We start from the raw sequence: 15,437 nt of genomic DNA, 5'->3' as shown, positions 1-15,437 counted from the left end.
GTGTGGCTGGAGCCCAGGGAGCTTGCAGGAGACTAAAATCCCCCTGAATTAAGCAGCAATGTCTAATGGGTAGCTCACAGACAAGAGAGTCCAGAACAGGGTATTGTTCCTGGCCAAATGAATGACAAGGAAAGGGTAGGACAGGGAACATTGAAAAGCGTGCCCCAGGTACCTATTTCCTCCCTACTTACTTCCTATGCTGCCCTGGGAAACTTACTTTACTGATCCTGGGTCTCCTCTATAAAATGGGGACAGTGATGCATCATCTACCTGAAGACAGGTGAGACAAACAGTGTGGTTTCTGGAGGCGCAGTCCAGTATTGAGAGCTGTAGTTTTATGATCACTGAGCTGTGTGACCAGGGGAGTCTTCAGGGAAGAGAAGGGCTTGGTGCCCGGCCTTAAAGGATGCTAATGTTGATCTAAACAGAGGGGTAAGGAAGCCTGGGGACACATGAGGACAAAGAAGCAGAGGCAGGACGAGTGAAAGTCACGTCTAGAGGACAGTGTGTGGCTGGTATAACAGGTTGAGAGACTGGCTTTAAGGTAGGAGAGGAGGTGCCTCTAGCAGGGCAGAAGTGTGACTTGTAGCGGCAGGAGGTGCCGGAGAAAGACTCGCACACCAGTGTGTGAACCCTCACTCCTATCCACCCTCTCTCGGCCCCCATCTCTCCTAGGGGCCAGACTGAGCTGGAGGGAGCCTAGAGTTGGAGAGGGCTGACTGGGAATCAGGGATATGCAAATGAGATGCAAACAGCATGTAAATCAACCACTCCCCCTAGACCCACTGCCTGATGTCTGTTTTATCTGAGGTTGAGCCACAGGAGGGTCCTTTTACCTTCCCTGCCAGGGATCCTCCTGCCTCATTGGCTAAGCTTGGCCAGTGTGGGGATGCTGTCCTGCGCTGCCCTTTCCCTTCTGCAGGCCTGGGAGCTGTCCCCTGAGCTAGAGCCCTTGCCCCTCCTGTCCATCCCTGGAGGACTGGCCTGATTCCTGTGGGAGCCTCCCAAAGCCCACAGGAAGTGTCTGAATCTCCCTGAGAGGGAGAGTGAAGGGCAGGTCAGAAAGATGGCCTGAGACAGAAGGAGCTGCTGGGATGGGGCACAGACAGGGAAACTGATGGGTAAGGGACAGGGTATAGAGAGACCCAAGGAGAACACAAATTCCCAGGAAAATGGATAGATTCGGATCCAGTGAGCAAACAGCTCCAGAGGCCGTGAGAGACGCATTCCAGCAGAGACCCTGACTGACAGAGACAGACAGAAAGCCTTTCTCATGTGTCCAGCGCCTCTGTCGGCTTCCTCTCTCCTGTCTGCCTGTCCCTGGCTGATGGTCCCTTTGTCTGTCTAGCTCTTTGTTTGTTTGTCTCTTTGTTTGCCTGTCTCTCTCCCAGCTCCCTCTTTTTTCTCCCTCTGCTGTCTGTTGGTCCAGACCTCTCTGTCGCTGCCCTCTGCCTTGGCCATCTTTCTATGGAAAGAAAACTGGCTGCTGGGATTGTGGGACCGCTCGATCCTTGCTTCTTGGTCTTGGACAGGTTCTTGCCTTTTCTCCTCCTGAATTTGAGTCTCATTCCTCCTTTCTAGGGTGGCCCCACACTCTGCCTCCTACAATGTTTATAAGATTCAGGAGTGTGGGCAGGTGACTATATTTATGATTGCTCAGGCATTGGAACAAAGGGTTTAATTCATTTGAGAGGCAATACTGCTTTTCAACCTTCTAAGAACAAAGCAAGAAGAAAATAGTGACTGCAGCATGAGGCACTGTAGTTAGACATTCAGAGGGACTTCCCAGAAGGGAGGTGTGGGAAATATTAGAACATGCCAGTTAAAAGAGATTAAACAACCACCATCATAATCTCCTGTGGAGGAGCCCCATGGAAGGGGTGGGAGAGATGGGCAACATGAACTTCCCTAGTCTGTACAGTATAAGAAAAGGTCTTTTGATGTTGTGAGGTAGCAGGGACTTGCATGAAGAGGCTAGGGTACCAATCCCTGGCATCTTCTACCCTAGGCTTCCACCTGAGACACTTCCCAGGTAGCTGGAGAGAGGGCCAAAGGGGAAAGAGGTGTTGAGGAAGTGCTATCTTTCTCCCCACCTCCACCCTATTTCCCCACCATCTTCCCAAGCTCAGGACCACCCCGCCCCCGCCCTCGCCCCCCCCCACCCCAATCCATGAGAGATGGCTGCTGGGGACGGAGTGATGTATGTAATGCAGATAAAATGTCAGCAATTCTAAATGGGTCCGGAGATGCAGCCGTGGGTAGGGGGGGCGGTGAGGAGGGAGAGAGGGTGGAGCAGGGGGGAGAGAGGAAGGGGAAAATGAGATGTGGGTCCTCACTGGGACCGCAGCAGGGGCAGACACCCCCCTCCCCCCAGCAAAGGCCAGAGGAGGGGTGGGCCCAGGCGACAGGAGCCCAAATGAGATTTTGAAGAGGGAGCTGGAGGGTGGGGGTGTGGAGGAGAGGAGGAGGCGGGCGGGGGGAGCGGGGCCGGAGCTGCTGATGTATAGCGGTTTCATAACTTCCTCAGTATTAAAGGCAGGTTCATGGGGAGGGCAGCGCCATTAATCACCAGGCTGAATGGGGCTGGGATTTGCTGAGAGGCGCGCTTGCTGTCTGCTGCGCCTGCCTGGCTCAGGGTGGGAGGGGGCAGGCAGGGATGCCCCTCCTGAACTAGGGGTAAGACCCCAGGAATCTATTCTGGGTGTTGGGCAAGTGGGTCCTTGCCAGTAAGGAAGGCGCACCCCCCTTCCCCGGCTGTGGACCCTGGCAGGAAGAAGGAAAAGGGTGAGGAGGGTTATGACAGGGGCTAGAGGAAGAGGGCTAGGGGCTGGAGGGAATGATGGGGGGCATTGGCTGACGGAACGCGGGGGGAGAAAAACTGGGGAGGGAGGATTGTGCGTTTGAACATGAAATTGATCTCATGTAAATATAATGCAAATAACATGCAAACGAGCACAGGATTTCTCTGGGTCCATAGCTCAGGCATTCTCTTTCTTGGGCTGAGAATTGGGGCCAATTTGCATCCAGTTCCATGCTCACTGCCTTGCCTCTTTATTATTAATATTTTCAGAGGGAGAACTCAAGGTCTCACTTGTTAAGGGGGTGAGAGGGCCAAGGTGGGGCTGGGAGAGGGGAAGACCACCCCTGGAAATGGTAGCATCAGGAAAATTGACAGGCCTGATTGACAGTGAGGAAGGCGAGTGATAGGACTCTTGGCCTCTGTGCCTGAATTGATGGGGGTCAGAGAGGCAGGGGCTCAGCAGTGAGGCAGAAAGATGGAGAGGGACAGATCCCCACAGCTTCAGAGACAGACCCTGAACAGATAAGATGTGGCTGAGCCCCATGTCCTACGAGGCAGGTCTCTTCCAGGTGAAGAATGAAACGATCAACCCAAGGTTCAGAGAGGTAATGATCTTCCTAATGTCATACCGCTGGTAAGTGGCAGGCCCCCAATTGCAAGTTTCTTGAAAGTTCAGTGCTCTTTTCAATTCACCGTAAGAGCATCTCTGAATGAGATAAACAAAAAATAGAGAGCAGATATGCATGTTGTCAACAGGCATTTATTGAGCATCTAATAGGTACAAGGCAGTGGGCCTGTGCTCAGTGGACTGAGCATTGACCTCTCAAAACAGTCTAGCAGGGGCCAGAAGGCATTTTAGCAATTAATGACACACTTACCAGTGGGAAACAAGGGTCACAAAGGAGGCACAAGGACAGGGAGGATTAGGGCATGTTTCTGAGGAAAGGTGGCATTTGATGTGGGCCTTGGGGAGTGGGTAGGATGTATTCAGTTGCAGTGATAGGGAAGGAAGAATGTTCCAAGCAAGGGGAACAAGATGGAGAGAGACATTCCCAGAGCTTCAGAGACAGACCCTGTGCAAAGGCAGGAGAGGATGAGGAAGTGGAGCTTTCCGATGTATTTTAGCACAGAGTGTGTGGAGAGGTGTGAGGGAGGTCAAGCTGAGACAGTAAGTGGGTGTCAAGATGTGAGAGGGTTGGGAGGCCAAGCCAGAGATGTGGGGTGTTACCTGGAGGTCAGCTGGAAATAGAGAATAGGGAAAATCACTTGATCCTTCATTTAGTAAACAGACATTTATTGTACACTAAGCACACGCCGGGGCTGCCCTGGTAGCTTGCGATGCAAAGATCAGATGTGTCCCTCCTTCAGGAAGTTCAGTGTCTTCATCAGTAAATGGGGTACAAGAGGGGGTCCCTCACAGTGTTAGCGCGAGCGTTAGGAGAATCCACTCCAAGTACTTAGGGTGCTGTCTGGTGTAGAAGAAGTACTTAGTAAAGGTTAGCTATTTTATCACCCTTCTCTTTCTGAAAGGTGTGGAATGGAGGACAGAGGCAGGAAGAGGGGTCATCAGTCCACTGCAAAGCTTGGGGAGAGATGGAATGGGGCAGTGTGGGTGAGAAGGAGGGGACAGGTTCAAGAGGGCTGTAAGGACGAGAAAAGGCAGGTGACAGAGCCAGAGACGGGCAGGGAAAGTGTAGTCTGGGAGCACTGCAGGGGGAAGAGCAGGATTGGGAAGATTCGTCCTTGGTCAAGTCCCTGCTCTGTTGCGTGAGGGGCAAGGCAGGGCCTACGTGGTGGGTTAGCTGGAAGCTGGGGTTCTTGGGTTCCATTCCCACTTGGCTACTTGGCCCCCCTCCCACAGTCATCTTGTTGACTCTTCTCAATTGCTTAATTCGGCTCAAACTATGGGCGATATCCTCCCACTCTGCCAAACGTGTAATTTCCATCTTCCTGCTGCAGGACTTGAGGACCAGTCCAGTCCCCTTGGCTGTCTGTCTGTCTGATGTCTGTGTGGTCCCCTCAGGATAATTGCTCTGGACAACTCTAACACCACTCAGACAGATTGGTCAGCCTCCTGGCCCGACATCTCCCACCACTGCATCAAGCCAAATTATTCAGCCTCCCCCAAGCCCGGGGCTCTGGTGAAATCCGATTAGTGAGGAGAGAGCTGCGCTGAGCTGACAGCTCCTCCGATAATTGCTTCCCAAGTAAGCGATGCAAATCAGCCCATCCAGCCTGTCCCTGCATCTCTCCTTAGGACCCAGGCGTCCAGGCCGCAGAAGGAGAACACCTGAATTAGGGAGACTTAGAAGCTGTCACTTGCCTCCAGTTAAGTGGCCATCAATCCATAAAGCTGGTCTGTGCTTCCTTGGGGCTGAGGTGGGGGTGGTGGGGTGGTGAGGATGGATCAGGGACCCCACTGGCTGTGCATTTCTGTCTTAACTGAGACAGTGTTACTCTGCCTCTCACTCTTACCCTTTGGAGAAGAATCCTATGTACCCATTTCCCAGTAAGGTAGATGAAGGCAGAGATACAGAAGACAAATAGACAGATGGCTGAATCTGTTAATAAACAAATAGATGAATTCACAGCCTGGCTTTCCTGGTTCTCCGGGTCTAGGATGGAGGTGGGAGTGGGACCTCCAGGACCTGCAGATAGCTTTCTCCATTTGTGAGTCTCTTCCCACCAGACTGGGGTAAAGACATTGAGGGTTAAGTTCCCACAGAGCTAGGATGGAGCTGTGATACATCTTGGGAAGCTCGAGGGGTTTGATCAAAGCCTGAGCCTTTGTGCCTGTGCTAAGGAGGATAGGTCCTTGGATGCAGTGGCGCTTGCTCATCCCCACACATTAGGGACCTTGCTCCACTTCCCTAAATTGGGGTCCTTTTAAAGGCGAGTTAATGCCTCTTCCTTAATGCCTTTCCTTCCTACATCTTTACCTCAAGTTCTTTATTTCTCTGACCCCCTCATCCTATCTGGTATCTTGGAGACCTGAAAAGTACTTACCTTGCAGTCCTAAACTTCCAGCTCCCAACCCTAGCCTTTATGGGTCGTTGTCTTTGTGGAAATCGGCTGGAATGAGTTGCCCAGTCTTGTTCTGTGTGCCTGTGTGTCACATGGCCCTAAGGCCTGGATCCTGGGTTCTCAGACCAGCATCTGCCTGAGACCCTGGCCACACGGTCATAACAACAAACACCAACCTTTATTGGAGCACCAGGTCTGTGCTAGACTCCATGCTAAGAACCTTATGTAGTTAATTAATTTAATTATCACAAAAGACGTGGATTACAATGATTATCCCATTTCACAATTGAGTTAACTGAGGCACAGAGAAGTTAAGTAACTTGCCCAAGGCCACCACTAGTAAATGGCAGAGTTAGGATTCATGTCTAAGCCATCTGGGTCCACAGCCCACACTCTAAAGGCCTCTGCTATGTCGTCTCTCTTCTCCGATGCGCTTTTCATGTTTATTGGGCTGATTGAGAGAGGGCAACTGCCTAGTGTAGTGGCGCTGGGGAAGATGGCTACATTGAAAGTCAAATACAAAAACCTTCTCCAGGCCAGCGGTGGAGGGAGCTGACATGGATGATACCTGATATTTGGGGAAGGGGGAAACATGGCCCTCACCTTTTCCAATCCCAAATACTTATTTCTGCACTGGATCCCGGAAGCTAGACAACTCCTCTTTCCTACTCAAGGGAGCAAAGAGACAGAGGAAGGGCTGAAAGATCAGCCTAGAAGCCTAAGTGAGCTGGGAATCAGAGCTATGACCTCGAGAGGCCGATAGATGGCGCTCATGGCCCAACACAGCTCTGGCAGCCCTCGGAAATCAAAGGAAAACAAGCCCCAGGTTAACCCCTTACAGCCTGGGCTCGGGCTCCAGGAGCAGGCTGGTGGGTGGCAGAGGACCCTGTGCCAGAACTGGCTAGCTCCTAGGGAGTGACTCAACTCTCTAGGCTCTTTCCAGGCCACAGCCTGGGTCTGCTTCCCTTCTTGCCCCTAACACTCTATCCATAAATCAGTCAGCCAGTCCCTTGGAGACTTCCCAGAGGGCCAGGAGACTAAGGCATGGACAAGGCAGGTTGGGAGAGCTCTGCCCCCGCCCAAGTTTCCTCTCTTAGGCTCCATCTCTTGAAAGTTTATGGGTGTCTGTTTCTAAGCACTCCACACCGTGGAGGTATGGAGCGCCTCACCTCCATTTTCCCTCAGAGGGACTCATCAGGAGGGGAGGAGTAGCATGGACGAAAGACAGAGAGGGCCCTCAGGGGTCAGCTCTAGGGACTCACTGTGGGTTTCCCAAGACTCATTTTCTTCCTCTGTCCGGAATCCTTATCCCTGGGCTCTCTGGTGTGAATGGGCTTCCAGGGACAGAAACAATTATGCAACTCTTCCAGGAAGTTGAAATTGAGGGTGAGGGTCCTGAGGGAATCTCCACTTACCTGTCACTCATTTCACTCATTCTTGTTCTGCCAGAAGCAGACATGAAATGTGGAGGGGCTGCCATGATGAGACACTGGAAGTGCCTGGCAAGCAAGTGGCAGAGGGGTAGGATGGGCAGGAGCGTTGTCTAAGGGGTGGCGAGGCTCCTAGAATTCTTACGCAATGAGATGCCACCACAGTGTGGTTCCTCCTCCCCACTAATTTTTGTTCAGAGAAACACAAATGCATAGATCTACAGAGATAGACAAGCTGGGGGTGGGGGATTGTCAGTTCTAGAAGCTCAGGATAATTTTATTTCAGTCATTCCAGAGAAAGAAGCAGAGCTAGGGAAATAGATGTACACACACAGAGATTACAAGAGATTAGGGATAGAGATACATTTACTTGGGCAGAGAGAGAGAGGCGAAGACAGAGAGGGAAAGAATCTGGCACAGATGAAAACTCAGGAAACAATGCACTTTGTGGGGTGTATGATTAATTCAGTTTCCAAAATCTTGCAAGAGTGGGAGTGGTTTCTTACCTTTTGTGTCAGAGGGTCACTGCTCATAGTTCCCTGACGCTCCTGCTACACCCTTACGTTTTTGTCTGTTGGTAGGAGAACAGGGGAATCTTGGGAAGAGGGTAGCATCCTTGTTCTCTCCCCTATTTCTGTTCTTGGGTTTATTGGTCTCCTTCCTTACTGCCTGCAGGGAGACCTTGCTTCTCCCTGATCTCAGTCATGGCTGTACTGACGTGTGCAGGGGATAGGGCTGGGAAGCTACAAGATAACTGGCCTTGGGGGCTTCCAGTCTAATGAAAGTCCTGTAGTCAGGGCACCAAAACAGACCGAGATAGAGGGCAAGAACAAAACGAGGTGTGGAACAGCTTTGAATATTGGTATTGGGTTGGGGAGGTGGGAAGGAATGGACTGTTAAGTGAAGCCATGGGATTGGCGTTGGTCAGGGAAGGTGTCCTGGACGTAGTATCAGAGGAGGAGGATTGAGAAGGATAGGAGATTATAGGGATGGGCAAATGGCAGGGCAGAGGAGTGAGAGAAGCCAAATGGCAGAGCCAGGGGGACAGGGGCTTGGACAGTAATGGGGGATGGAAGAGTCTCAAAGGCATTATTAAGAGTTGTTAGGAGATGCCAGAAGTGCCTCTGTGGATGTTCTATCTACAGAACATTGTAGTCCTTCGAAGGCTACAAAGGAGGGCTATAAATGGTCTTTAGCTGTTGGTAATACCCTCGAGTGAATTGAGAGATTGGGGATGGTTGAAGCTCCTTGATTCGCAATCCTTTTGGGAAAAGTGTTGTGAATGAATTTTTGTAAGGGTGATACACTTTAGAGCTAGAACCCAGGATCTCCGAGGTCTTTACAGAGTCTGGCCCTCCCTTTTCAAGTCTTCTTGATTGAGCCCTGAAGTAAAGAATAAACTACAACCCCCAGCGTCGCTTAGTGCTAATTTAGCGAGCCTTCCGGGGATTGGAGTATTTCCGGCGGAAGTGGCCGCGGCTACGCCAATCTCCTTCCCTAAACAAAGTAGACTACGACTCCCACTGTCCTCCGCGCTCGGAGGCCTGGGAAAGGAACCGGAAACCAGATGGGGAGCTGGACCAGGTGAGGACGTAGGAGGCTGGGAACGTGGCGTGCACGGGGCAAGCTGAGGGCTTCCAGGGCGCTCGCGCGCCTGCGGGCGGGGTGTCGGAATGTCTGTGTTTTGGGGCCCCTCGCACTGCCTGGGGCTCGCCCGGACGCGGGGAGCGCCGAACCCACGGAACCGCCAGGGAGGCCTGCGGGGTCGAGGCGGAGCCCGTGGGCGAACGCGGAGATTTTCTGCCGAGCCTTAGTGTCGGCGCCTTGGAACCTCGAAGGATGGAGTGGTGTTTTCGAGGCCATGCTCTATTATTTTATTATTATTGGTGTAAGGATATGCTGATTGTCCCTGTGGATTCCTGGAATGCCCCCAAGGGACAGGGGAGTGGCCAGTGTCTTCGACTCTTCCTTCACTTCCTGGATTTAGTGTCGGAAAAACTAGGTGGCCAGACTTACCTCTGGATCCCCATTCGCTTCTTCTGCACTTAATGTAACATGACACTGTAATTTATAAAGTTTCTACGTTTCTTAAGTCTCTGGCTCTTGGTCACTTTCCAAGTTCCTCTTTTGGGCTCTCATAGTATTTTGTTCCAGACATTAAAGCTCGAATCACAGTGTGTTGGAATTGTTTATCTGTCCTCTCACAGTAATTTATGACCCTGGCTTACGTTTTGTTCATTTTGAATTTATTCCTCACCCAGAGACTGACTGCCACGGTACCTGTCATGTAAGAGACTCATAAATATCGAAAAATAAATTAACTGCGGGTGGTAGGTTGGGTGGAATTGCTCATTTTCATTTCGTAGGTAGGAGAGTTAAATGATTTGCTTAAGAGAACCTTAGAGTTGAAACCAGGACTAGAATTTGAATCAAATGACACCCAGTCTGTGGCTCGTGCTGTCAGATCAGGCTTTAAAACTCTGGAACACTGAAAATAAGGCCCTGTCCCTTTGTGTACCCCCAGCCTTTCTGTCTCCAGCGTAGGTCTCTAAAGTTGAAGCGTAGGCCCAATTTCAGACTTGACAGATCCTAGAGCTGGAGCAGCCAGTCCACGGGTGTTGATGCTGCGTGGGGAGATGTTGAAGTAAGGGCCCCTGAGACATGTGAGTCCTCCATAGCTCCTTCTCTGCTTGTGTTTGAGCCCCGCTGGCTCTGGGTAGCCACCAGGACAGATCAGTTAAAGATTTCTGAGAACAGTCGAGGGAACGAGTTCCTAAATTTGGTCCCTGATATATATATATGTGTGTGTGTATATATATATATATATATATATATTTTTTTTTTTTTCTCTCTCCCTCTAGGCTAGGGTCAGAGAACAGGTTGATGGGTGAAGCTGTTGTTTCAGCGCGTTGCCATCTTGGGGAAGAGGTCACTCTTGACCAGGCAAGGGGTTGAGAGGGAGAAAGAACCATGGCCCCTGCCGTATGGGAGGTCCATATGTGATGGAAACACGCCCAGAGCCTCACAGAGCCCTGGGAAGCAAGCAGAGTAAAAGTGGGCAGCTGATCCGTCCGTCAACTCACAATGTAGAAGTGGAGAGGAGTCCATCCGGAAAGGCTCCTTAGTAGAAGGTAGTTTTCGACAGGGATGGACAGAGCTGAGCAGATGTTGACTACCTAATAAGAGCTAGGACCTTAGAGACATGGAGGGAAATTGAACAATGACTGGCTTCTGATCTAAAGTCTATTCAGGGGCGGAGGGGCAATGTTTGAATTCATGAAGAAGCCACTAATCATGGTGACACAGAATGGTTCTCAGCCTTCAACCATCAGAAACACCTGGGAAAGCTTGTTTAAAATACAGAGTCTCAGGCCTCATGCCATACTTACTCGTGTGGGGTGTGACGGGGCTGGGAAACGATGGCAAATGTTAGAGTGTGTTGAGGGCGAGAGGGCTTTACCAAAGGGATGATCTGAGCTGCTTCTTGCAAGATGGGTATAATTTGAATGTGTGGAGAGTGAAGGAGTCACAGTCCTGGTTGACTCAAGGAGTATGGTGGGTTGGGTTTGTAGAAATGGTACGTGCAAAGTTTTGGGTGTTGGAGTAGGAAAGTCATTTTGAAAGTGTGGATGGAATGGTTAGGCTGGAACACTGGGTTTGCATGGGAGTGATGAGAAGGACGGTTGGAAGGAATGGCCTCTGCAGGTTACAAAGCTCGCTGGAGTGTTCTCTCTGCCTCCTCCCCACTTCTTCCCTTTTTCTCTTCTGCTTCTTCCCTTCTGCCTTTGCTCCTCCCCCCATACACGTAACGTCTCATTCTACCCCTTATATTAGTAGTAAGCAGGTATTATTATTCGTATTTCAGTGAGGAAATCAGAGGCTCTGGCCATGATTACATAGCTTGTAAGAGTCTGTCCTGAGGCCGATAATCATCCTACTCACCACTAAAGATTCGTGACTGTGGGCAAGAAGCTGGGCTGGGCTGTGGGTCAGGGGTTTGTAGAATTAGTGGAGTGGCTGGTGGAACACGTGGATGGTTACAAGTACAGCCTTGCCTCATATAGTTTGGGTTCAGATCCCAGCTTCATGACTTGCTAACTGTGTGACCCTGGGCAAGCTGCTTGATCTCGCTAAGCCTCAGTCTTCTTACCTGTAACATGGGAGCAGTAATACCTACCTCATGGGGTTGTTATGAGGATCAATGAGGTGTGTCTGGCACAGAGCACTTGCTCACCACCTGGAAGCTATTGTAATTAGCCCTCTGTAATTAGTCTCTGGGCTATGGCTTTGCACCTGCATCTCATTCTTCCAGCACATTGGTTTCCTGGACAGAACCCATCCTGGCTGGGCTTGTTTTATTAAGGGTGACATTAAAGGTGCTGAAAGTTCGCCACCAGTAAATATCTATTGGAAACTTATCTTGTGCTTAGCATGGCCTAGGAACTAGTGACTCAAGACCTGTGCCTGATGGAAAACAGGTTTGGAGTGGGGGCTGGTTGGTGGTTATGGGTTATTCTCACCAGGTGATGAATGAAGAATACTTGAAATGGGGAGGGGAGGGGTCCTTTCATTGCCAAGAACTGAGATGAACTCAGTCCTTCCTAGAGGTTGGGGAGATGGACGACACAGTCTCTTCTGAGCCCAGGAAATGGTAGTAGGGGCCACGGCCAGCCTGGATTGCTCTCACTGTAGGACTGAGCGGGGCCTCTGTCCATCTCTTTTCCAGGTGATGATGACATGGCTGTGCCCCAGGCTTCCCCACCGGGGCCTCTCCAGGAGCCTGCGGGTGTCCTGATGGAGCCTCAGCTCTGCCCTCAAAGTTTGGCTGAGGGCTTCCTGGAGGAGGAGCTTCGGCTCAATGCTGAGCTGAGCCAACTGCAGTTTTCAGAGCCTGTGGCCATTATCTACAATCCTGTGGAGTATGCGTGGGAGCCACATCACAGCTACGTGACACGCTACTGCCAGGGCCCCAAGGAAGTGCTCTTCCTGGGCATGAACCCGGGACCCTTTGGCATGGCGCAGACTGGGGTAAAGGGCTTGGCTGCCCCTAGAGGGTGGAGTGGGAGGCTCCAAGCTGGAGGCTTGGCTGCATGTGCTGGGCACGTGCCGCTGTGGAGGCTCCAGCCCCTCCCCGCACACACACTGGCTCCTGTGGTCGCAGTCACTCCCCGGCCTCACTGCCCATAGTTACCAAGCACATTAGTGGTAGTTCCGTTTCCCCTGTGAGCTGTCCACTAATGGCCTCTGAGAGCCCGGCCTTCCGCCAGCCCCACCCTTACCTTACCTTGCCGGTCTCCCCTCTGCTTAGAGTGTGGTTGGGATCAGGAGGGGACCGGGACTCTGGTTCCTCAGGAGAGACTGGTTGACAGGATTGGGTGTGGAAGAGATGCGGGGCAGAGCCGGGCTCCAGGGCCTGCCTGCTTTCCGTTCAGACCTCAGGATGAGTGACTGCCTCTCGGTGGGGGTGCTTGGCAGGTGGGGGAGGGCAAGAGGCTTCAGGGCAGGAGGCTCAATCGCTTTTATTGACCCCAACTGGGGGATGAAAGATGATCAATGATGATCGATGGAAAGGACAGCCTGAGGCTTGGGGCTGAGAGGGCACCCAGAGAGCAGTGGTCAGCCCTGTCCTTGTGCCGCCACTCAGCCTGGTGGCCTTTCTGTCTCAGACCATCGGTCCTGAGTAGGGCCAGGTAGCCCCATGTACCCCCTCTGTGTGGTCCCAGAGGCGAGTGGGGGTAGACACAAACACAGAGTCTCTTGGACCACAGTTCACAATGAAAACCTGGGAGAAAGAGGGACAGGATCAAACCCAAGTCCAGGAATCCTTGTCTCGGGCCTTTGGGTGAAGGTGGCGGGGCTGGGGCCGGGCTGTTGGTGTGCAGGCTAGGTCCTCACGGACGGTGGGAAGGGGTCAGAGCCCAGGGGTCAGCCCTCCAGTTTGAGCCCTCATGTCTCTCTCCTTCCCCACAGGTACCCTTTGGGGAAGTGAGTATAGTCCGGGACTGGTTGGGCATTGGGGGCGCTGTGCTGACCCCTCCCCAAGAGCACCCTAAGCGACCAGTGCTGGGACTGGAGTGCCCACAGTCAGAGGTGAGCGGTGCCCGCTTCTGGGGCTTTTTCCGGAACCTCTGTGGACAGCCCGAGGTCTTCTTCCGTCACTGTTTCGTCCACAATCTGTGTCCTCTGCTCTTCCTGGCTCCCAGTGGGCGCAACCTCACCCCCGCTGAGCTGCCTGCCAAGCAGCGAGAGCAGTTTCTTGGGCTCTGTGATGCTGCCCTCTCTCGGCAGGTGCAGCTTCTGGGGGTACGGCTGGTGGTGGGGGTGGGGCGGCTGGCGGAGCAGCGGGCACGGCGGGCTCTGGCAGGCCTGATGCCAGATGTCCAGGTGGAGGGGCTCCTGCACCCCTCACCCCGGAGCCCGCAGGCCAATAGGGGTTGGGAGGCATTGGCCAAGGAAAGAATGAATGAGCTGGGGCTGCTGCCGCTGCTAACAAAATGAGTGCCCTGGGGCCCTGCACACTTGCAAGGCCCCCCACTTCATTCTTGGGCCAGCAGATGACGACACGCCTCCTAGACTGGAGCAGCAAGGTCTCCTCGCTGCCTGGTTGCTGGGACCTGCTATGACAGTTTGACACTACTGCTGGCCTCCTGATTCCTGCTTTCTTCCCTTCCTTCGGACATTGCCTCTGGTCCTGTGGTGCTTAACTCCACGGAGACTCAGCGCCTACAAAGTGCTTACTTCACTGTTTCCTTGGGAGCCTCTAATCAGCTGAGTGACTTTTGAGGTTTGCTGTTCTAGAGAAGAGATCCTGCCGGGATCCGCACCCATTCTCGTAGAACAGTGTCCTTCAGCGGACCCCTATCCTCACAGGACCAGACAAAGCGTGGCGCGTGGGTGTTCAGAATGAACTTCTTACGGAAGACTGAGGCTGGGTCAGAGAGAAAATTCAATGTGGCAGAGTGGGAAAGGCTGGAAGACCTGGACTCACATCCCAGCTTTGAGACTTGTGAACGTTACAACTTTGGACAAGTTTATTCACCTCCCCAAGCCTCAGGATCCCCATCTTTAAAATGGGGGTCTCTACCTTACGGGGTTGGTGTGGGGATTAACCAAGATAACACTTAAAAGGGCCTTGCGTGGTGCCTGGCACGCGGTGCTTTTTATACCTCTTCTTTCTTGCCTCTGGGTGGGGAGTCACTGCACTACAGGGGAAGACCCTCCACTGGGCAGTTGGGCATCAGGGGTGGGTGATGGTGGTCCTGGCCCTCCACCTGTGGCCTGGGTGAGGAGCAGACTCCTGCCCTCCCAGAGATGGACCAATGACTAGGAAAAACCCAGTCTGTGATTTTTTCAGTTTAAGCATTAAAAGCTCCTAAATCTTTTTGTGTTGGTCCCTTTTTTTCTCTTGTATGTCAAGGCTAGAAAGTGATAATTTAGATTTTCTCCTCTTCTTCATTGTTTGCACAGAGTTCTCTTGGGTAGGCTGGGGGATGGTGTGAGGAGATCTCCAAATGCCTTGCCAACGCTGCAGGGTCTCTGTTAGGGGCCTTCCAGGGGTTTGTCTGTTACACAGGGCACTGTGGGGAGCAGGTGATGGGTGGGTGAGAGCCTGGTCTCTCCAGCTAACTCACTTCGCATGTCTGCTGCATGGCTAGGTGGTGTGCCCCTTTGGAAAGGGCTAGGAGAGTGAATCAGTTTGGTCCTGCTTGAGACCACCTTAATGAGGAATACAGGGTTGGACCCTATCTTCTGAGACAGGTTATCTCCAGCTTTCAAAATTAGTAAGATTTTAGTTTAACTGCCCAACCCCCCCCCCCCAATCCTCCATTGTATAATAAAGAATTTGGCCTTTGTCCTTGGTTCTTTGGAGCGAGCCTCTAAATCCTTGGAATTTTCCAAGTGATAGGAATTTCTTTGTTATCCATGGTGGACACCTCAGACCACACCTGAGTTTATGCTGAAGTTAGAGGATGAGGGTTGATCACGCCAGAAAGACCAGCCATGTAATCAGAGGGTTGGGGTGTTGAGCCAGGTGATACCAGTCTAACCTCCAGGGAGGGCAAGGGGGCTGAAGATTGAGTTCAGTCATGTGCTCAATGATCCAATCAATTATGCCTCTGTAATGAGACCCTAAGAACTCTGGATACGAAGCTTTGGTGAATTCCCTGGTTGGAGAACACATG

At 52.1% G+C, this 15,437-nt stretch overlaps 1 protein-coding gene across 3 annotated transcripts; it reads left to right on the top strand.

Moving 5' to 3' along the window:
- The first annotated feature begins 2,179 nt into the window (after nucleotides 1-2,179).
- Nucleotides 2,180-14,637, top strand: SMUG1 (single-strand-selective monofunctional uracil-DNA glycosylase 1). Of its 3 annotated transcripts, XM_081060479.1 has the most exons (4): nucleotides 8,819-8,838; nucleotides 10,116-10,385; nucleotides 11,981-12,282; nucleotides 13,225-14,637. In XM_081060479.1, the coding sequence occupies exons 3-4, from the start codon at nucleotides 11,992-11,994 to the stop codon at nucleotides 13,750-13,752; spliced, it is 819 nt and encodes a 272-aa protein (XP_080916605.1). In that variant the 5' UTR covers nucleotides 8,819-8,838; nucleotides 10,116-10,385; nucleotides 11,981-11,991; the 3' UTR covers nucleotides 13,753-14,637. The 3 variants fall into 3 exon arrangements, with proteins under 3 accessions (XP_080916606.1, XP_080916604.1, XP_080916605.1); XM_081060480.1 differs by lacking the exons at nucleotides 8,819-8,838; nucleotides 10,116-10,385 and adding an exon at nucleotides 2,180-2,200; XM_081060478.1 differs by lacking the exon at nucleotides 10,116-10,385 and having other exon boundaries at nucleotides 8,807-8,838.
- Nucleotides 14,638-15,437: the final 800 nt, after the last annotated feature.

Source organism: Rhinolophus hipposideros, assembly GCF_964194185.1.
Source record: "Rhinolophus hipposideros genome assembly, chromosome: 9".
In the NCBI taxonomy this organism is placed as follows: Eukaryota; Metazoa; Chordata; class Mammalia; order Chiroptera; family Rhinolophidae; genus Rhinolophus; species Rhinolophus hipposideros.
Note: the sequence above shows the minus strand (reverse complement) of the source record. Positions and strands in the feature narration are given on the sequence as shown.